Source organism: Ovis aries, chromosome 7 (assembly GCF_016772045.2).
Source record: "Ovis aries strain OAR_USU_Benz2616 breed Rambouillet chromosome 7, ARS-UI_Ramb_v3.0, whole genome shotgun sequence".
NCBI lineage: Eukaryota > Metazoa > Chordata > Mammalia > Artiodactyla > Bovidae > Ovis > Ovis aries.
The window spans coordinates 33,895,980-33,917,994 of record NC_056060.1 but is presented as its reverse complement, the minus strand read 5'-3'; the positions used below and the strand labels follow the sequence as shown (position 1 = coordinate 33,917,994).

The 22,015-nt window shown below is 44.0% G+C and overlaps 2 protein-coding genes and 1 long non-coding RNA gene across 6 annotated transcripts in view; 2 read left to right on the top strand and 1 right to left on the bottom strand.

Annotated features, from left to right (window-relative positions):
* The first annotated feature begins 1,272 nt into the window (after positions 1–1,272).
* On the top strand, positions 1,273–4,446 carry LOC121819962 (uncharacterized). The gene is made up of 2 exons (XR_006060345.1): positions 1,273–1,476; positions 2,079–4,446. It is a non-coding gene; the product is annotated as an uncharacterized LOC121819962 (long non-coding RNA).
* Positions 4,447–12,770: 8,324 nt separating this feature from the next.
* Positions 12,771–15,932, top strand: SRP14 (signal recognition particle 14). Its single transcript, XM_004010441.5, has 5 exons — positions 12,771–12,825; positions 12,974–13,046; positions 13,565–13,677; positions 14,857–14,889; positions 15,388–15,932. The coding sequence occupies exons 1-5, from the start codon at positions 12,802–12,804 to the stop codon at positions 15,475–15,477; spliced, it is 333 nt and encodes a 110-aa protein (XP_004010490.1). The 5' UTR covers positions 12,771–12,801; the 3' UTR covers positions 15,478–15,932.
* A 293-nt stretch (positions 15,933–16,225) lies between these two features.
* EIF2AK4 (eukaryotic translation initiation factor 2 alpha kinase 4) overlaps positions 16,226–22,015 on the bottom strand; it is a 100,140-nt gene continuing 94,350 nt past the window's right edge. The window contains exons 34-39 of one of the 4 annotated variants that reach the window (XM_004010439.5): positions 21,378–21,436; positions 20,390–20,487; positions 19,102–19,170; positions 18,391–18,435; positions 16,945–17,063; positions 16,226–16,462 (exon numbers count right to left, since the gene is read on the bottom strand). In XM_004010439.5, coding sequence (XP_004010488.2) covers positions 16,405–16,462; positions 16,945–17,063; positions 18,391–18,435; positions 19,102–19,170; positions 20,390–20,487; positions 21,378–21,436 — 448 coding nt within the window. In that variant the 3' untranslated portion in view covers positions 16,226–16,404. Of the gene's footprint in view, positions 18,436–19,101; positions 19,171–20,389; positions 20,488–21,377; positions 21,437–22,015 lie in introns of those variants that run through there. The other 3 variants (XM_060418590.1, XM_060418589.1, XR_006060344.1) reach the window with 3 other exon arrangements.

Sequence of the window (22,015 nt, the reverse complement as noted above, 5' to 3'; positions counted from 1 at the left end):
AGACTGAAGTCTGCCTAAGGGAAGTGACTTGTCCAAGGTCACACAGCTTTTCCCTGGCAGGATTAAGATTGAAAAATCCTGCATTTTGATTTTGTGCTTTTTCTGAAAAGCCACACCACTCAGCATCTCCACTCAGTTTGGAGTTTGGGACCTGGAGCTTAGGTCCTATTTTTAGAGACATCCTTAGAAATTCAAGGGTGAGGCCTTTATGAAGAGACAGTGCTTGTTTCCCTCCCCAAAGCTCTTGTTCTGTGTTACATTGCATCATGCGAGAGAGGGGGTGAGGGGCTGCTGGGCCATGGCACGCCTCTGCTGACTTGTCCAAACCGACCTGGGGAGCAGGTGTGGGCCCTCTGTCCCCAGAGCTTCTCGAAGAACAGTTTGTTCTGCGGGGGCTGCTGCTGGGGGAGAAGGAGAGTGACAGACACCAGCACACAGCCCTGGAGCCTGCTGCAGCTGCTTCCTGTTGTCAGATGCTCCCCGGCTGAGGGGGTGAGCTCCCTGGCACCCCTCGCCCCTGCCTAGCTCTCCACGTGGCTACCTACCTCCCTAGGCCACTGACACCCCATGGATTCAGAGGAAGACCAAGTTCAAGGAGTGAGAGCTCAGAGGAAGGAAGCGGCCTGGGGCCAGGCACACTTCCAGTCTCATTCTGTGCAAAGAGAATCTGTCCTGAGAATATGCATGTTCCCTCCTGCCTTGTCTCCCCTTCCCCAGTAGAAGATCTTTTTCATCATTCCCGCTGAGCCAAATTCTTCCCAGGGGGGTCCCCTGGGCTGTTCCACAGTGATTCCCCTGTCCCCTTCACCCCCCACTGGCTATACTGGACCGTCCAGTATGCAGTATGAGTGTCTGGGCCCCAACCTCACACTGCCTTGTTTTGTGATTTGACTTTTCACCTGGCTTTGTTTTATCTCCTCTTTAAGACTCAAAGACAGGAGAATTTGGGTCCCTGACCACTGCCTCCTACTTCAGACAAGATCCCGCACAGAGCTGAGCTCATGCTGACCCAATTGGAGGGACATAATGAATTCTCATCGAATGTCCCAATGTCCCTGCCCTGGTTCCCATGTGAACTGCAGTCACCCCAGCCTGGGGTGTGTGTGTGTATGTGTGTGTGTGTGTGAGGGGAGAGGACCATGATTTCAGCTTCCCTGCCCGGAATTTTCTGATCGTCATCATGCCTCATTACAGGAAGCTGCCCACGGCCTTGCCCCTCTCCAAGCTTGCTTCCAGATTCCCCTCTGACTCATAATGAGAGTACTACGGGGCTGATCGAGTGGACCATCTCCGGTCTACACACGGTTCTCCCAGTGTAAACGCTGGCAGGTGGACAGCCAGGGAAAAGGGAGAATGGTTGCTGCCTGCAGGGCAGCCACTGCTCACCTCAGGGCACCCACTGCTCACCTCAGGGGACCACTCAGAACACTGCCAGGATGAGCTCTCTGCTTTATCCTGCTTCATTGCCCGTCTCAGGTAGGGCCTGGCTCGTTGTACCCAGGGGGTCTGAGAGGGGCTGGGGTGGAGGTGGAGGGAGCACTAAGCCCAGACTCTCAGCCTAGCGCTCTTCCCCACATTGTGAAATGGCCTTGGATGAGGGCCAAGCAGGAAGCCGTCTCCTATAGCCTTTAACCCAGTGCCTGGCGCTTGCGGTGTAAGGGTAGGCCTCAGCTCTTCTGTCCCCAAGGGAGGGCTGAGCTTGGCATTGAGCCCACCTGCTAGGAGACAGCCTGATCTGCCCTTGGCTAAGCAAGAGGGCCCATGCCTCCCTACCACCTATAAGGGACATTCAGAGGGGTGTGAAAGGCAATGGAAAGTGCATGGGCCTGGGGCTTCGGGTCTCCAGCCTCTACTCTGCCGTGATGAGCTTCATGATCTTGGGCAAGTCACTTTCCTTATCTGGGCCTCACTCAGGTTTCTTATCTTTGAGCAACTAGAAGGGTAAGCGTTGGACTAGAACGATCTTGGAGGCCTCTTAACAGTTTCGTATTGTGACTCACTAAGTCAGTGGTTTAGTGATGTTATTAACCAGGACCTGGCTCTGATCTGGCAAGGGGCCGTTCACCGTGTCTCTCTAGGTTTTGCCATATAAATCTGCATCTGCTGGTCTCTCAGAGCGCTGGAGTCAGCTTCCCTGGACAATCAAGGATAAATGATGGCAGAAGACAAGAGATGAAGAGCATCTGTTACTTTGGGGAGTTGGGACACCTGGGTAATTTGCACAGAAACTCTGGCTACATAATTTCCTGTCCTTCACTTCCCAGCACGGAAATTTAAAAATTTAGCATCCCTAATCGTCATGAATAAAGGGGCTCCTTGTCCCACTCACTAAACTCTTAAAAGTAGGGGGAGGAGGAAGGCAGGAAGAACACAGGGTTCTTCATACCCCAGACCTCCAGCCTTCCTGGGATGACTTGAACTATAACCACACCTGCTTTTCTGGGTCTCAGTTTCCCCTCATACAACCTGGGGTGTGATGGCCTCTCCTTCCTGAGGTTCAGCAAGGAAGGAAAGCATCAACGAGGGGGGTAACCCTGTTAAAGCTCACATGTATTTCATGAGTGCCATTACCCAATTCTGCACACTTCTGACCTTCTAGGAGCGTGTGGCAAGGTGCCCATGGGGTGTCATCTGCGGGGTACTGGGAATTGCTTTGAATCTCCCCAAAGCCACAGCACCTGAAATCCTACCATTAGAGTCTTTTCTTTGTCTAATATTGCCCAAACTGCCTCCAAAAATGGAGTGTGTGTGTGATGTATCTAACCATCTGTCATGAACACGTTAGCATGATTTAGCTGCCAGATGGGTGGCCTGTGCACCACTAGCTGAGGTTAGTCAGAGACTGGGGTTTTGGTGGGTGGAGGGGAAGGTGTTTCGGAGGACTGAGGGCTTGTACTGGGGCACTGCTTGAGCAGGAGGGGAAAATATCTGAAACCTGGCTTTCCTGCTGGGCTTTCTCACGTCCTACTCCACCAAAGCAGTGTAAGCAGAATATTCCCATTTTACAGTCTGAGGAAACAGAGGCTCATATAGATCAAAGAAGTGACTTTTCTTCAGAAACACAGCCAGAAAGTGCTGAGTTGGACCTCAGAGTCCAAAAATTGAGGACCCAAGAGGCAGGATTTTGTCTGTGCTGGGGGTGGAGCAGGGTGGGAAAGGGGATGGAGCATGGGAGGGTGGTGGGGAGAGACGACAGATGGAGAGCAGAGTCCTGGGTTTTACTACTGCGCCCAGAGCTGGCCGCTTTTCTGACTTCCCTCCCTTCTCACCATCTCCTACCCTTCTCCCACCACTGTCTCTGGTCTGGGCTGCCCTCAGGCTGCACCATTCACCCGTCCCTCACCCTGTCAGGGGCAGTGCAGCGAGGTGGCTGGCTCTGAAGTCAGTGAGCCCAGGTTCAAACCTCCACTCCACCTCTTACTAAGGGTGTGACCGAGCCACATCTTTCTACTCGCTGGTGCCTCAGTGTCTTCCAGAAGCTGGATGTCAAACAACACTCATCTCACAAGACTACTATGAGAGTTCAAGAGATAATACATTGGGTTGGACAAAGTGGTAAAGAATCTGCCTGCAATGCAGGAATTGCAGGAGACCCAGGTTCGATCCCTGGGTTGGGAAGATCCCCTGGCGGAGCGCATGGCAACGCACTCCGGCATTCTTGCCTGAAAAATTCCATGGACAGAGGAGCCTGGTGGGCTCCAGTCCATGGGGTCAGAAAGAGTCGGACACGACTGAGTGACTGAGTACAAATGCAATATTTGAAGCAAGCAGCAATGAGCCTGGCACTCATTATTATGAGTGAAATTATAATAATTTCTTAATAAATATAAGCCAGGTATTGTGTGAGAAAAAAGGAATTCCTCCTCTCACAGAGAATTTGGTCGACATCCCGTGACCCCACCACCTAGAATGGTGCCTGGCCTGAGTGGATGCTTGTTCAGTCCACATTCGATGATTGAATGAATGATATCCATTACAGAGAAACTCCTAGCCTCAGCAGAAGGCTGAGTTTTCACTATTTTGAAAAACAATGGGAACACTCTTGGATTTTTTAATGTTCTAAGGTGATGCGACAAGATCTGGGAAGGTTAGGGCTGCCTGTGGCCGCACTTGTCCGGTGAGGTTGGGGCGTCCCCTACCGGCCCAAAGGAGCACTGCAGGCAGGGCCCAGGGAGGGCCACCACCACCCCTGAGACTCTTGCCTGGAGGGGGGCCCTGGTGGCAGCGCCTACTTCCCTTATCTTGCCACGTGCAAGGGGGAAGGCCAGTGCTAACCACAGGCACTCATGGACTCTGGAAACTTCCCTAGGGCTCTCAGGTGGGGCTGGGGGAGAGAAGCATAAGCTCATATGTTTGGCAATGGAAGTGACTTCAGCAATTTAGTCTAAGTCCTTAATGTAATGATAACAAAACAAATTATTAATAAATACATCTGTTGGACACTTACTGTGAGCTCTTTACATGGATTATCTTACTGAAACCTGAAACCAACATTTGGAGGTATGTACTACACAGAAGTAACTATAGATAGGCACCTTGCTCAAGGTCCCACACAGAGAAGGACCAACGACAAACCCAGGTCCCCTGACTCCCAGTCCAGTGCTCTCGTGCTGTCTTTCCAGGACACTAAATCCAGGACTACATCCTGGGGGCACAGTCGGGCAGAAGTCTCTGGAGGCTTGAGTCTCCCGAGAAGACACACAGTGAATACTTGTTGGCTGACTGACAGGAGGAATAAAGGAAATGGCAGCTCCAGGTGTTTGGTTGGCTTCAGCCCAGGGCGTGGTGACCAGGAGGGCCTCCTCTCCCTCTGGGGACCCAGACTTCTAGAACACTTCTGGGGGAGGTTTGGCCATCTCCCTCTGGTCACCTCTCTCTCAGATGCCCCCACACCTTCTGTCAGATGCCCCCACCAGACCTGACCACCTCTCACAGACTCAAGAGGGCTCCCATCACCTCACCTAGGACCTCACTCAGGACCTCAGGACCTCACTCCCATCACCCTGAACCCAAACCTGCCCAACTTCACTTCCTGTTGTGTTTTGGTGCTACCCTCCCTCCTTTCTTCTCTTAAGCTGATCTTAAAGTCAGTACATTGGGGTTAGAGTGAGACAGGTCAAAATCCGAGGTGTGGTCTCAGAAACTGGAAATAGTCAAACTAGCACAGTATCTGTCAAGATGGACGCTGATTTACGCTTGTTGTCAGGATCTGTTTCTGTAGAATGAACATACCTTGACAAATAGGAAACGGGAACAGCCAACTCCCATCCAGATGAGTAGGATGTGATAGTGCCCACCTTAACTCATTTCCTCCTCCCCATGGCACTTGAACTTTGAACTTCATCTCCATTTTGCCAGTGAGGAAATTGAGGCATAGAAGATTTACATAAATTTGGAATAAGCAAAAAAAATTAGTGGGTGTCCACTGGAAAACTTTGCAGTGTTTAGAGCTCATCCTCTGGGCTGATTAGAGCCTTTCGTTGCTTCTGAGCTTGTTTGCTATTCTAAATTGCAGAGAAATGATGGCAGTGCCATGATTCCTATCCTTGGTTACTCAGATTCTGTTTGTTTGAGGGACGATACTCTCCTCTTGTGGAAAAGTCAATTTGCTTCCATGTACACTGATTTCAATATTCCTGTTCTATATGTGTGTTTGTTCCTTGGAGTCTCCTTTGAATGGATTGTGACACCTACCTGCTTTCCTCATTATAATGCTAAGGTAAATAGCTCTTACATATGTGTATGAGTCATGATTTTACCTTTTAATTTTTTAAATTATCTTTTAATGGGGATAAAAGGTAATTTTTCTCTGGTCATTTAGACAAGGAGAGGAAGACCTGGGGTTCAAAATCAGGCAGCTAGGATGCAGCATCTGTGTTTATAACCGTCACTCTATGTTCCAGGTACCTTGATTGCATTAGAGTGGCTGCAGCTGTAAATTAATCAACCCTTGCCTAAATAAGACCCTTGATCCTAATTCAAACCCTAGCTCTGATTAAAAGCTAATAAAATAAATGGTGGACACGTGTGACCCCAGCATTTCTGAGAGATTACCTTAGGTGGTATAAGCAGGACACTCTTGCAGGCCCTACGGCTGAGGAGCACGGGTCTTTCCTCCAAGGTTTTCTGGTAGTGGCCTTGCACTTGACCTCAAGTAGATGGTGGAGTTCCAGGATGATCTGTCTTGCCCTTGGTGCTGTGCAGACCTTTTTTGAAGACCAGGATGTGGGAGGGGATTTGGAAACAAGTTTTCATTCCCCAGGTCTCCTTGGGTAAGGGAGAAGGAGCCAGAAGCTGTCTGGGTTGTACAGCTGGGAGACAGTGACCCAGCTTCCTGCCACATATACTCCAAAAGCCAAAAGCCATCGACCTGATTGCAAGGTAGGATTTCAGGTGCTTGACAACATTAGAATTTAACCATGTCTTATTGACAGAGACTTTCAATATTTTTGTTCACTGAGCAATCTTTACTCCTAACTGGATCATAAACGATTCCATTTTTTCTCATTGGAGAATTTATTTTCAGGTGTTTGTTTTCATAAATTGATTCATTTCCTTCTTGTTTTTATTCATTATATTTACTTTTTAAATCTAAAGTTTTAAAATTTAGCCACATTATCTTGTTTCATAGTACTTGTTTTTATCATCTTTTATTTATGGCAAAAATATGGGTTTTCCATTTATGATAATGATTTTGTTTTTGCTTTTCTTTATTTATTTTTAATTGGAGGACCATTGCTTTACAATATTGTGTTGGTTTCTGCCATACATCAACATGGATCAGCCATAGGTATACATATGTCCCCTCCCTCTTGGACCCCCCTCCCACCTCCCACTCCATCCTACCCCTCTAGGTTGTCCCACAGCACCGAGTTGAGCTTCCTGAGTCATACATCAGATTCCCACTGGCTATCTATTTTATATATGGTAATATATATGTTTCCACACTGCTCTCACTTCATCCAATCCTCTCCTTCCCCGACTGTGTCTGCAAGTCTGTTCTCTATGTCTGCGTCTCCATTGCTGCCCTGAAAATAGGTTCATCAGTATCATCTTTCTAGATTCCATATATATTCATTGATGTTCAATTTTGTTTTATCTTTCTGACTTACTTCACTCTGTATAATAGGCTCTAGGTTCATCCACCCCTTTAGAACTGACTCAAATGCATCCCTTTTAATGATGAGTAGTATTCCATCATATGTATGTACCACTGATTTTTTAATCCATTCATCTGTTGATGGACATCTAGCTATTGCAAATAGTGCTGCAGTATACACTGTGGTACGTGTATCTTTTTCACGTATGGTTCTCTCAGCGTATTTGCCCAGTAGAGGGATTGTTGGACCGCATGGTAGTTTTATGATAATAATATTAAATAAACTTTATGTATAAAATGAGTCAACTTAAAAGTGTTAACTACCAATGCAGGTGGTAATTGGGTAATGGCAGAAATCAAGATGGTGGTATCCAAATAATGGAAGGTGCCTGTGTGTGTGCACACTCTTTGTGACCTCATGGACTGTAGCCTGCCAGGCTCCCCTGTCCATGGAATTTTCCAGGCAACAATCCTGGAGTGGGTTGCAATTTCCTCCTCCAGGGGATCTTCCCAACCCAGGGATTGAACCCTAGTCTCCTGTATCTCCTGCACTGGCAGGCAGATCCTTTACCACTCACCACCTAGGAAGCCTGGGTAGGAAGGTGGCTGGGCTATAAATTATAGCACTGCTTAGTACTCTTTGCTGAGCATTCATTGCATGCCAGCCTCGATGTTATCCACAGCAGTGCTGTCTGATAGAATCTGTGCTAATGGAAATGCTAATCTATACCTGCACTATCCAAGCTACATGGGGATATTGAGTCCTTGAAATGTGGCTAGTGAAACTAAAGAACTGAATTTTTTCTTTTTTCTTTTTTGGCTGAAGCACATGAGCTTGTGGGATCTTAGATCCTTGACTAGGGATTGAACCTAGGCTCACAGCAGTGAAAGCACTGAGTCCTAACCATTGAACTGCCAATGCCTGATATTAATTTAAATGTAAGCATCCATGTTTACTATGTTAGAGCAAGCTGAAGGGTCAATGGACATGAGTTTGAGTAAACTCTGGGAGTTGGTGATGGACAGGGAGGCCTGGCGTGCTGCGGTCCATAAGGTCACAAAGAGTTGGGAAGTGGTGAGATGTGTCCACCTTGATGGCTAATCCCGACAAGGCCCTGGATGAATCATGGTCTCTTTGTTCTGTGCTCCTTGAGCACAACAGGGCTCTTTCCTTCACCCTGGTGTCACCAACACGAAGCCCATACCTCTAAAAAACATTTCTCAATGTTCAATGAATAACAGAGGGTCAGAGCACAAAGCTCATCATTTAGGGCAACCTTTGGATCACACAAGTCTGTAACTAGTTTCACTTAAATTCATGACCATAAATATCAGGTGAGCCCTCATATTCCCTGGCAGTCTACAGCACATCTTAAATATGTCCAGTCTCTGATGATTTCACAGTTTCTTCCAAATGTCCAGCACCCTGAAGACCTTGTGTAGCAGATATATGCTGGCTTTCAGTTCTCCAGGATCTGAACCTATTTGTAATCCTCCATCATGTGGGTCTTGGTGAAAGGCAAGGAAGATAAAAGAGTCAGAACCTCATCCACCCCAGAACTAGGGCTCAAGCATTGTTGTTTAGTTGCTAGGTCATGTCCAACTCTCCAAGGACTGTAGTGTGCCAAGCTCTTGTGTCCTTGGGATTTCCCAGGCAAATATACTTTGAGTAAGTTGCCATTTCCTTCTCTTGGGGATCTTCCAGACACAGGGGTTGAACCCAAGTCCCCTGCATTGGCAGGTGGGTTCTTTACCACTGAGCCAGCAGGGAAGCCTGGGCTCAAGCATATAATCTATAATTGGTCAATCTGGTGCTTACAACCAGGACTCTGATTTCTGAGCTAGTGACAGCAAGACCCAGGGATCTTTAGAGGCTATTTATAGTGCTAGTCATTGCAGAGTGGTCTCGTGCTGACAGCTTCATAGGAGGGTTTTCACCAAACTGTTCTAGTACCATGGGCCTATGAAGATGCCTTCCCAGTTTCAGTTATAACTTTTACCTTTTCACTGAACTCCAAACTTGTGTATGTAGCTGCTTACTTAATAGTTCCACTTGGATATGTAATAGGAATCTCAGATATTACAAGACCAAAATAACCCCTTTCTTCTTCTCACAAAACTTTTACCTCTCACGTTTTTCCTGTCTTAGTAAATGGCATCACCATCACCCATTTGCTCAAATCGAAAGCCTATAAGTCATCCATGATTCCTCTTTTCTTCTTAATGTTCACAGCCAATTGTGTATGAGTCCTATTGACTCTACTTTTGAAGCATACACTAATCTGATTGCAAATGTTGCAAGCACCTAGAGTTTTGTAATAACCTCTGGGGTCACCCCCATATCTCCCCCAAGTTATTTATGTCCCAATACCTGAACTTGTGAATATGTTATGTTACATGTTTAAAGGACTTTTGTGATTAAATTAAAGATCTCTTGACATGGGGAGATTACCCTGGATTATCTAGGATGGCCTAATATAACCACAGGGTCTTTATAAAAGGGAGGCAAAAGGATCAAAGTCAGTAGTAGGAGACGTGGCAATGGAAACAAGGGGTTATAATGAGGTGAGGAAGGGATGCCATGGGCCAAGGAATGCAAGTGGCTTCTAGAAGGGCAAGGAAACAGATTTTTCCTCTGAAGCTTCCAGATGAGAAGTAGCCCTGCAGACACATTGATTTTAGACTTCTGACCTCCAGACCTGTAAAACACTAAGTTTGTGCAGATTTGTTATGCAGCAATAGGAAGCTAATGCAACTGTCTAATTGGTCTCCCTATTTCCTGCCTTGTCTCCACAGTAGCTTCTCTACACCACAGACCAAAGATCTTTAAAAAATGTAAAATAAATTATCATTGTTCTGTTTAAAACTTCCTTAACAAGAAGCTTTTCTTTGTATTTGGAATAAAATCCAAATTTGTCGTAACCACAGGTCCTATATGAGTCCTATATGAGTTGGTCAGTGGCTACCTCTCCCAGTTTTCCATATTCCTTCACCCCTCCTTCCACATCCACTCCACCCCCACACCCCAAGCCTTATGAACACATGGCAACTTGTTTCCCCTTTGGGGTCTTTGCTCTAGCCATTCTCTGTGTCTGAAACACTCTATTCCTAGATTTTTGAATGGCTGGTCCCTTTAGTTTTAAGCTCAAAGTTCTCCTCAGAGAGATTTCCCTGACACCAACCTGAATCATCCTGTTTAGTTGTCTTCACAGCCGTCATTATCTGAAGCTATACTTCTTCTTTATTATTTATTTCCTTCCTTCTCCTTTAACCCAATTTTCGGGAAACCAGGAATTTGTCTTTTATCCTGCAGTAGCTCCAACTCCAACCATAGTGCCTGGCACAGGCTAAGAGACCCTCAGTGAAAACCCACTGCATGATTTCATACTTGACTGTATCAAGGCCTTAGAGCTGGGGCCACCGAGCCTGGTCAGAGAAGAGGAATAGTTCAGAGGACCCCCTTGGGAACGTAATACAATGGCAATGATAAAAACGACAAGTTCAGTTCAGTCGCTCAGTTGTGTCCAACTCTTTGCGACCTCATGAACTGCAGCATGCCAGGCCTCCCTGTCCATCACCAACTCCTGGAGTTCACTCAGACTCACGTCCGTCAAGTCAGTGACGCCATCCAGCCATCTCATCCTGTCGTCCCCTTCTCCTCCTGCCCCCAATCCCTCCCAGCATCAGAGTCTTTTCCAAAGAGTCAACTCTTCGCATGAGGTGGCCAAAGTACTGGAGTTTCAGCTTTAGCATCATTCCTTCCAAAGAAATCCCAGGGCTGATCTCCTTCAGAATGGACTGGTTGGATCTCCTTGCAGTCCAAGGGACTCTCAATCAAGAGTCTTCTTCAACACCACAGTTCAAAAGCATCAATTCTTCGGCGCTCAGCCTTCTTCACAGTCCAACTCTCACATCCATACATGACCACAGGGAAAACCATGGCCTTGACTAGATGGACCTTAGTCAGCAAAGTAATGTCTCTGCTTTTGAATATGCTATTTAGGTTGGTCATAACTTTTCTTCCAAGGAGTAAGCATCTTTTAATTTCATGGCTGCAATCAACATCTGCAGTGATTCTGGAGCCCCCCAAAATAAATTCTGACACTGTTTCCACTGTTTCCCCATCTATTTCCCATGAAGTGATGGGACCAGATGCCATGATCTTCGTTTTCTGAATGTTGAGCTTTAAGCCAACTTTTTCACTCTTCTCTTTCACTTTCATCAAGAGGCTTTTTAGTTTCTCTTCACTTTCTGCCATAAGGGTGGTGTCATCTGCATATCTGAGGTTATTGATATTTCTCCCAGCAATCTTGATTCCAGCTTGTATTTCTTCCAGTCCAGCGTTTCTCATGATGTACTCTGCATAGAAGTTAAATAAGCAGGGTGAAAATATACAGCCTTGACGTACTCCTTTTCCTATTTGGAACCAGTCTGTTGTTCCATGTCCAGTTCTAACTGTTGCTTCCTGACCTGCATACAGATTTCTCAAGAGGCCGGTCAGGTGGTCTGGTATTCCCATATCTTTCAGAATTTTCCACAGTTTCTTGTGATCCACACAGTCAAAGGCTTTGGCATAGTCAATAAAGCATAAATAGATGTTTTTCTGGAACTCTCTTGCTTTTCCATGATCCAGCGGATGTTGGCAATTTGATCTCTGGTTCCTCTGCCTTTTCTAAAACCAGCTTGAACATCAGGAAGTTCACGGTTCAAGTATTGCTGAAGCCTGGCTTGGAGAATTTTGAGCATTACTTTACTAGCATGTGAGATGGGTACAATTGTGCGGTAGTTTGAGCATTCTTTGGCATTGCCTTTCTTTGGGATTGGAATGAAAACTGACCTTTTCCAGTCCTGTGGCCTCTGCTGAGTTTTCCAAATTTGCTGGCATATTGAGTGCAGCAGCACTTTCACAGTGTCATCTCTCAGGATTTGAAATAGCTCAACTGGAATTCCATCACCTCCACTAGCTTTGTTCGTACTGATGGCCCACTTGACTTCACATTCCAGGATGTCTGGCTCTAGATGAGTGATCACACCATCATGATTATCTGGGTCGTGAAGTGAAGAGCTAATGTTTATTGAGCAGGCTCTATGAGCCGCGCACTGTTTTGTTTAATATTAGCTCATTTATTCTTCAAAGCCACACTGTGAAGTGGATACTATTAGTATACATTGAGGAAACTGAAGCACCGAACTGTTAGGTAACTTGCCCAACACACAGCTGAATGTACACAGCTATAAAGTGAAAGTTGCTCTGTAGTGTCCGACTCTTTGCGACCCCATGGACTTGCCCATGGAATTAACTGAAGTGGGTAGCTTTTTCCTTCGCCATGGGATCTTCCCAACCCAGGGATCGAACCCATGTCTCACGCATTGTAGGCGGATTCTCTACCAGCTGATCCACAACTACAGGTTTCCATCAAATCCTTCCGTGCTCTTACTCCCTTCCGCTGATTGGATGAGGGGATTGCTTGTCTGTGAAATCAGACACACTCCAAAGGCATTCGGGGTCGTCGCTCTCCCGGAACAGAAGGGGGCGTCCCTGAGCGCGGGCGCGAGGTAGGTGGGGCGGAGAAACGGTGGAAGCAGGGATTGTGTGAAAGAGACAAGAAACCTAATAGCGGAAGTCCCGCCCAGGCCGAGTGAAACTTCCGGCTCCAGAGGCTTGGGGCTTGTGCTGACGGAGCGGAGCCAGCAGCGCCGGGATGGTGCTGCTGGAGAGTGAACAGGTATAGCCAGAGATGGCCGGCTGAGGGACCGATGGTGTTTGGGGCTTAGCTCGGGACCTCTGTCTCTTTCTTCTGGAGGGACAGGGACTTGACGAGGCGGGAAGGGGGTTTGTGGTTGCCTAACGGGGCCGGGCTTGTTGTGTTCCAGTTCCTGACGGAGCTGACTAGGCTCTTCCAGAAATGCCGGTTGTCGGGCAGCGTGTTCATCACCCTGAAGAAGTGTAAGCAGCTGTGGACGCGGCAAGGCCGGAAGCGGGCTGGGAGGCGGAGCGAGACCCCGGCCCGGGTGCCCAGTGACTGGGAGCCTCAGGCAGAATCTTTCTGCTGCGCATCCTCTGCTTCCCCTGCCTTCCTCCACCTTATCCTGGGCCCATTCAGAGCTGAGGGGCCAGAGAGTATTAGGGATTGGGGCTGGTGCGGCCCCCAGCACTTAACCACCTAAGTCAGTTCCGGTTCCAGTGGGCCCCAGTCATGTCAGGGCTGTCCTTGTCAAGGATTCCAGGCCGCGCCATGATTAGTGAGGTTTAATGTGCTTTGATATTAGTGTTCCCATCTTGGGAGTAGCAGGTAGGTTCCCAAGATGTGGCCAAGCCATCTGTGATAGCAGATAATGTGGTTAACAGAACTAGATCAGTGGAGGTGGATTAGGTATCCTCTTTGTATCCCTTCCCGACTTATTAACTTTTTGTCTACCTGTTAAGTCTGTGGCTATGTTCAGCAGGATGTATTTTTCATGCAGATGATGGCCGAACTAAACCCATTCCAAGGAAGGGTTCTGTGGAGGGCTTTGAGCCCTCAGACAACAAATGTCTGTTAAGAGCTACTGATGGGAAAAAGAAGATCAGCACTGTGGTAAGTTGGACTCCTAATACTCCTGTTTTGGAATTTTAAAGACTTGAACTTAACTGAGGATGGGTTATATCTGTACCAGGTTTTGTGTTTTTTTTTTTTTTGTAAGTTACTAAATGAAGCCTAGTGTGTAGTTCCCCAGCTGTTAATAGAAAGCCCAAGAGCAAAATTAAAATGAAGGTGGTAGAAGTCAAACACTTGTTAGAAAAAAATATTAGCATATCGGTCCTTACTCAGAGTAGTACTGTAAGGAGCAGCTGGCATATTTGATTCCTTATTCCCTTACTGTGCTGGGGCTTCAGTGAACAGTTTCTTGGTACCAGATGCTTTTTACTTTTAAGCTGATTATTCCTTTATCGTTGTGGTTCAGGTACCAAACATGTATTATATCAGGCTTTGAATTTGAGCATGTAGCCTGGCATGCTACAGTCCATGGGGTTGCAAAGAGTCAGACACTACTGAGCATATGGCACACTGAGTAAGAGTTCTAGCTTTCCCTTTCAAAGTGGAAGTTGATGGGAAAGCAAGAAGACTCCTTGGATCAAATGAATACTTCTTTATTCTACTGGGGCAGAACCAGGCTGCCCTCTAATCAGTATAGGATGTTCAGGATAATGTGGGCTATAATTAGTTGTTTAATCTTCCATTACCAATTATCTTGAGAAGATTTTTACAGTAAAGCAAGCATTTATGTGGCTTAAAAAAATAAAGTTGGGTATCATGAAGTATGGAAAACTAAGGAATCTTCAGACATAAAATTTCTCTTGTGGTAGCTTGCAGTTTGCTTACATGGGCCTGAATTAATGGAAAGTAGGTTTAAAATAAGATGGGGAGGGTGTAATTTAAATGTATCTTGCGCAAAAGGTTAAGTTCTTTGACATTGCTTAGACTCCTTAGAAAAAGTCAGTGCAGTGTGTTTAAGAGATTTCAACAGAGGCGAGAAGCATAGCTTCTTAAGCAGCCCATGTTTCCCATCTTGGTACAATTCTCAAAGTGCAGAGCTACTTTACTTGTTCCTCAGGCAGAGGAAAGTGGAGTAGAAAAATAGCTTTCCCATTCCTGCAGTGGGGAAGAAATATTTTTAAAGGTTAGGATGTCTTCATGAGGCTTTTGAGTTTTACTGGGTGAGGCAGATGATTTTTTTGTGGTAACAGGGGTGATGTTTTCCCCCTTATTTTCCAGGTGAGCTCCAAAGAAGTGAATAAGTTTCAGATGGTGAGTTTCTGGTGTTCTCTGTGTCCCATTTCTTGAAGCAAGAGTCAGCCTAATGTTTAACACTGGGTTGGGTTAAGACTGTGACTTAAGTTCACTGCTCTCCTATGATACTGTGTTTTACCAATAGTTTACAAGTAAAAGCTGCCAAGCTATGAATTTTACTTCAACACTGACATTGTCTTTTTAGCTAAATTTTGTTGTCTTAGGCTTCATATATGCTATACTTAGAGTACTATGTAAGTCGCCTGCAGTCTACCATTTTTGCTTAAAAAAAAAAGTAAAAAATGTGCAACTCAATAGTGGGTGTTGCAGAACCTGCTATAACGTGAGGGTGTTTGCCTTACACCATATTCCTTAGGATACAGGTGTCCCATAGAATTCTATACTTTATCAGTTAGGCTTTCTGATTTTGGCAATCTTAAATCCATTACGGAAGTAGGGCAGATGCTTCACCAATTTGCAACTCTTTGCACTAAGGTCATGCTCTGTGTCTTTTAGGCTTATTCAAACCTATTGCGAGCTAACATGGATGGGCTGAAGAAGAGGGACAAAAAGAGCAAGAGTAAGAAGAGCAAAGCAGCGCAGTGAAGGGCACCAGCTTTCCCGTTTTCACCAACTAACCACTGAATTGCTATTTTTCCTTTGGTTTTTATTTTTGGCCACAAAGCTGAGTTTCTGATTCCCTTTAATGACTGTTTTCATGTGAGATTAGGGTCATTTTTGGATGGAAGAAGGGCTGCAGTGTTTACAGGGTAGTTACACGAAGCCAGTTTATCTTAGATCTGGCTAGTGGTTTGTGTTGGACAGTTGTATATTCCTAGATAATAGTTTACAGACGCTGTAGCCATCTGTAAAGAGCAGTGTATTATTTAACCTGTATTTATCAGCACTGACCAACTTTTATTCTTTTTCCTACCCCATAAAAAGTTTCTGGCCATAGCTTCTCGTTCTGGAATGATGTGATTATGTATAGGATTGAGGCCCTGTCTTTTGGTTTACTGGAACTGAAACCTGACAATTTTATTAAAAGTTGTGTTATTTCATGGGTTTCCAAGCTGGCTGTATAATTTTATCATCTTAGTTCCTTTAGCAAATCTGAATGAGTTTCATAGCCAAATAAAGAGTCTGCTTAACCAGACTAAGGATAAGCTTATTAGAGAATCATCAAGAATAAAGATTCCAAGTTAATGATGATATTTGATTTCTTTATGCCCTTTACTTTGGACATTTTCATGTGCTTGGTATATAGGGCTAAGAGAAGAACAAAGCTGTTTTCTTGTGTTCTAGCTCCATAAACCCTGTAGTGTTAATAGATTTGCAATTAAAAAGCAACAGATATATGAAAACATTTATTCAAAAGATAAATTTATAATATATTACACATGAAAAACCTACAAAGCTCAGCTTTGTAGGACAGCTTAGAATGTAAAGCTAATTTAAAATTATAATGAATGTACAATGTTTTGTAGTATAAGCTCCTGCCTGTTTGAACAGTGTAATGATAGTTCTTTAGGATTAAAATAAGATTCTGTAGTAGTCATCTCTGTAGCTGTACAGGAAGAGCACAGACACCCTGCAAGAGGAGGGAGAAGACAGGATCAGTATAATGGGTAAAGAACGGGGCTGATAATTTATTTTTAGAACACTTAACTGTAGGAGTTCTGTGTAATCAAAAACAAGATGGAAGGCTAGTCACTAGAAACATTTTAGTGTTTGAAAACATGAACAACTGGCATTCTGACAAGGGGACATAAAACATAGGAGTTACCTGGATGATTAAAATGATAACTGGGATAGCTGCTACTGAGATCACCGTGTTGTTATTGATACGATCATGACTGTGATTCACAGTCCTGACATGTATTCACTGGTCACCAACTGCAGTTCTAACATAGCAATTTATTAGTCATCTAACCTCAACAAGACAATAACATCTTTGTTACTCTAAAACCCCTTCTTGGGGAAAAACTCCTAAAAACAAACAATGCCCCCCACCCCTCCCCAGCTTGAGTTTTAACCTATATTGAAACCTGCAATGCCTAAGTGATAACTTACTTTTTTTCTACTTTGATGTTATAAATCTCATCACAGACTAATTTGAGGTATCTTTGCTTTGGCAGGCGTGACAGCAGCTGCTTCACAGTTGTGTTAAATGCCTGTTCATCAGCATCCCACTAGGAAAAAATATAGATAAGACTTAACACGTACTAAGGTTTATTAATTGGCTTTTGCTGGGTCACTAATGAGGTGTCAATGCCATCCCCCCTCTAAGTACACTGAAGAGATCAGTTACAGGGGGAAAGAACTAGTGGGGAGACTGCGAGGGTTCTTCTTTTGAAGAAGTGAATTTCTTTATAAAACCAGCTTACTAGATCCTGCCTAAGAATGCTACAGCCCCAGTGTGTTAATGTGACTGCCAACTGTTATTTCTGCCAACTGTTGACTTTAGGTGAGATGGAGATGCCACCTCTGATGTGCACCTGTTTGAGTGGCTCATGAAGCAGTAAATTACCAGTATTGTGCTGTATGATTATTTACCAGACAGGAGAATACCAGTGAGGATGGAGGACAGGGGAGGGGGAAGTTAGCTTATAAGCTACAGGATATATTGTACAGCACAAGGAATATAATCAATATTTTATATAAATGGAGAATAACCTTAAAATATAGCATGAAATGTCAGTTCTGGGACAAAGTTCATTTTTCATCTAACTTAATCTGATGAAACACTCTGGATAGACAAAAATATTCTTTGGTTAGATATGCTGTAAAAATCACATGTAGTTATTCTTACAGTTGAATATTCTTATAGCAAAGGTAAATATTAAATTTTTAAAAAAGTTCAGTTAGGCTATTTGATAATAAAGGTATGTACCTATTAAAAAAAAAGCACACAAAGAAAGACCTACATTCAGTTTTTACAGAAAGACCTTCCATATAGTTCTAGTTTTGCAAATGAGCTTCCCTAGTTGGAATGAAGGTTTGTTTGAGGCAGCACAGTATAGTGGGTGAGAATGTAGATTCCACTAGGCTGCCTAGGTTCAAATCCTGGCTCTGCAACTCCCTAGTTGGGTGACTTTGAGTGAGATGTTTAACCTCTCTGCTTCCATTCTCCATAAAATGTAAGATAAGGATCTGTAAAAAGGTAACGGTATGTATCCCTTGGGGTTGTTATGATTAAGTGAGTTAACATTCCTAGAGTGCTTAGAACAAGGCCTGCTAGAGCTCGAGACACAGTAAAAACCCTAGGTGTTTGTTAAAAAGCATCTCTGAAATGTAAAAAAAAAAAAAAAACACCACTAGGAAAGTGTGATTCCCTCAAAATCTGATTTAGTAATTCATATCACACAAAAGAAACAATGCTCCTAGATTCCTGGGACTGCTAGAAAAATGCCTCATATCATAAAAGAAAATAATACCACTTTTAACTTTCTTTTGGCAAATCAACAGAAAACTTTGGAATTTTAAAGACTATAGTGCAGAAGAGTTCATCTTGCTTACCTCTAATGACAGAAACTGTAAGATTGTTTCTTTGGGTAGATCCACCTGTTGATAACACAAAAATGTATCACGTCAGGGATCCTAAGCAGCACATACTGACTTGTGACTGTGGTGTCACTTTGGATGGAGCAGCATGAATGGGATGCTTCCATGCTGCTTACTGAATTTGGCAGTGATGTGATCTCAGCACTTAGAACTAACACATCACACCACAAAACTTTGGCAGCACTACCTGCAAAGGCCTGGAAAGTGAAAGAGTGAGTTGCTCCGTCGTGTCCGACTCTTTGCGACCCCATGGACTATACAATCCATGGAATTCTCCAGACCAGAATACTGGAGTGGGTAGCCATTCCCTTCTCCAGGGGATCTTCCCAGCCCAAGGATCAAACCCAGGTCTCCCACATTGCGGGCGGATTCTTTACCAGCTGAGCCATGAGGGAACCCCAAGAATACTGGAGTGGGTAGCCTATCCCTTCTCCAGTGGATCTTCCCGACCCAGGAATCGAACATTGCAGGCAAAGTCCTTTACCAATTGAACTATCAGGGAAGCCTGAAACATTCAGAAAAATGATTTTCGTTTTCAGTCCCCCATTCCCAATCTTTCAGAGGAAGAAACTAGGAGAAACAGGCCTGTATCCCAATTCTGTTGACAGCAAAAATTTGACAGTGTGGACAAAAGCCATCCTCAGAAAGTTAAAGAAAGTGACTTACGGCCAAAATTTCAATTTCGCTGCTTTTCTGATGTAAGTTAGCAAGGGAGGTCTGAAGTCGGGTTTGTACCTAACAAGAAGGAAAGTGTGTTAGAATTCAGAATCTGTCCAGTCAAGCCATCTTTCTTACCATTTCAGTTCTTATTCTAGGAAACAATCACAGGTGACAAACCAAAGCCTAAAAGGGATCCCAAATACTATATAAGGACTTGCTCTTCATCACCTCAGTAAGATGAGTGTCTAGTGTATTACGACTTCAGGAAAAATGAGATTTTATAGCCTACCTTGATCCTTTGTTTACTAATCCACTTATTTCTTTATAATTTTGAACTGACATGTAATAAAAGCTCAGTACTGTAAAATAGTGCATGCAGAAGCAGGGAGATTTTAGTATTAAGCTAAAGTTAAGAAGGGGACAGTGACAGCATTGAGAACATGGAACTGAAATATGGTAGATATGAAAAGTGAGTTTCCACCCAACACTGAGAAATAGCCAGGAAAGTTAACAAAATGAGGTAACTTGATCTTTTGTGTTTCAGTCTAATTACATTCCTAAGTAATGGCTACCCTCTCACACCCTACTCTCAAATGAGGCCAGTGTCCTAACTCTGCTCATTAGCTTTTCTACGCTGTCCTTCCCTCTGTCCCTTCCGTTTGGAATGCCCTCATCTTCCCTCTCTGCCTGCTGAAATCCTTCAGGGATCACCTCCACGAAGCCTTTCTTGATCATCCATACAAACACTGATCTTTCTTTCTCCCCCATGTCTGTAGCATACTCTTAACACTCATTCAGTATACTTAATTCAGCATCCTAGTACTGATTTTCTTCTATTCTCCAACTATATATATGCTTCTAAGGTTATAAAGTCTTTGAGGACTGTGGCCATGTCACGTGTTTTCCATTTTACCTGGCACTTAGCACAGAATCAGGCAAATAACAGATACCAAAAACATGTATGCAGTGAGGAACCTGCTACACATCTTGGGCTAGATCTCCTCTGCTTTGTTATGTACAACAGAACCAAATAGGATCAGAAACTTTTTGCTTGGACTCAGTATTTCTGACAACAGCTGCTTGTGGGTGCCCACAGTGTACACTGAGGCCTCTTTGGAGGACAAACAGGGCAGAATCTTGGCACCTGAGATGCTTTGTGTTGGTGAAATTTTCATAAGTCACCAAGTTCAGGAGTTGGGAAGAAAAACATTTCCAGGAAACTGTCCCTTCGTTCCCTTTCTCGTTTTCTTCCTCTGCAGCTCATGTTAGAAAGCCAAGGACTCTGACCATGTACCTGGGTCTCATACCGCCTTCTGGTGCTGGCTGACAGCTTTTCGGGGGCGACCACACTCACAATGGGAACAACCGTTGCTCCATGGATTTCAAACAAGCCTGAAACAGAGTTTTAGCAGTTATGGCCTTATCTGGTCCCACTTTCTATTACACACCGCAGAGCTGGCAGAGATGATTAGAATCCACTTGGGGGTAATTCTAGGCACTGGACCATGTCTAAGCCTTGTTTTCTGTCTCTGCAGCTGTCTGCACTTGACCAGAACCCCAGAACCCCACTTATCGCCTAGCAGTTCTGACACTTCTGTCAGGACCGAAGCCTTCCCTCCTTCAGTGGGAGGTGACAAAGGTGCAGGGAGGCACAGGGAGTCAACCCTCGTGAACCTAAGGAAAGAAAGGCGAGCTTAACATTTCCCAACTGTAATTCTTTAAATTCCTCTAAGTATTTCAAGTCTGATGGTGGCAGAAAGCCTGCCAACAGAAATGAACCCAAAAGACTTAATTCTCTTAAAAGTCAAGTAGTATCTTCTCGTGCACTTCACTGGGACATTTCCTTTTCACTTGGGTTGACAAATGTAGTAAAACTAAAGGTGTAACTATCACCACTGTTTCCTCTTGGTTTCCATGAAAACAAATGTACATAGCGTCTCTAGGGCATTTCAAAATACTTTTCTTCAATCTTCTATATGGGGAAAATTTATCCACATTTGATCTATATAATAAACTGAATCAAAGGAAGATTAAACCACTTGTAAAAATAAGACAGACATATCAGGACCAGAAGAGTCACCAAACTCCCAGTGGTTTTTAATCATTTTCTAGAATGTAAGTTTCATAGGGATTAATTCTTTTTGGTATAACTAATTGTACATATGTTACTTTAAGAGGATATTACTGATGCAGTGAGTTAGCCACAGTTCTAAGTATTTAGAGCAAACATGTACACACACACACAAGCATTATTATGTTTAAGTTACAATTAGTAATTATACCTGAAGCATTAGAAAATGATCCCTTCAGATTTTGTACTGTAAGATTATCGGAAGCTTCTCTAAAAACAAGCAAACAAAAACAATTAGAATAAACAGTTGCTAAGACAAAAGCAACACATAATTTATAGTGAGCTACACTTAGAGGCTTTCTATTAAATATACTGATATTTAATAAATATTGGTCATTAGTGGAGGAAACAAAATTTGCACTTAATTATGTTTTTTATTAAGAGCAAATAAAAATTATAAAGGATGTCACTTCAAATTAACATTCTTAGAGACAACATTCTGATTTATTCAGCTGGGTTTGGAATACTGGCTCAACATAAGAAGCTAATTTCAATGAAATACAATGGGTGTTCTTTCTGCTCTCCTCACAATACAAGGAAACATCAGCAATGCCCCACCTTCATTATGGATGCAACCTTGGTGATCACCCACCAGAGAACATTTAGTAAATGAGATTCTTTCAGAAGCTGTGAATGGATGTTCTTTCAGACTGAATTACTTTATAGCCTTTGAGAGACATAATAGCACTCTATCTTGGGAAAACAGGGAAATAATCATTCACATGGAAGAAAGATTTTAAGCCCTTCCCTGCTAAAACTAAATCCATCTGGCCTGTTAAGTGTCTTAAT

What these genes read in the sequence shown, in the direction of transcription:
- SRP14 (XM_004010441.5), top strand. Translation starts at nt 12,802, where the DNA reads ATGGTGCTGCTGGAGAGTGAACAG. An exon ending in GTTCATCACCCTGAAGAAGT is followed by an intron (nt 13,047 to 13,564) that starts GTAAGCAGCTGT and finishes TTTTTCATGCAG; the next exon opens with ATGATGGCCGAACTAAACCC. An exon ending in AAGTGAATAAGTTTCAGATG is followed by an intron (nt 14,890 to 15,387) that starts GTGAGTTTCTGG and finishes TGTGTCTTTTAG; the next exon opens with GCTTATTCAAACCTATTGCG.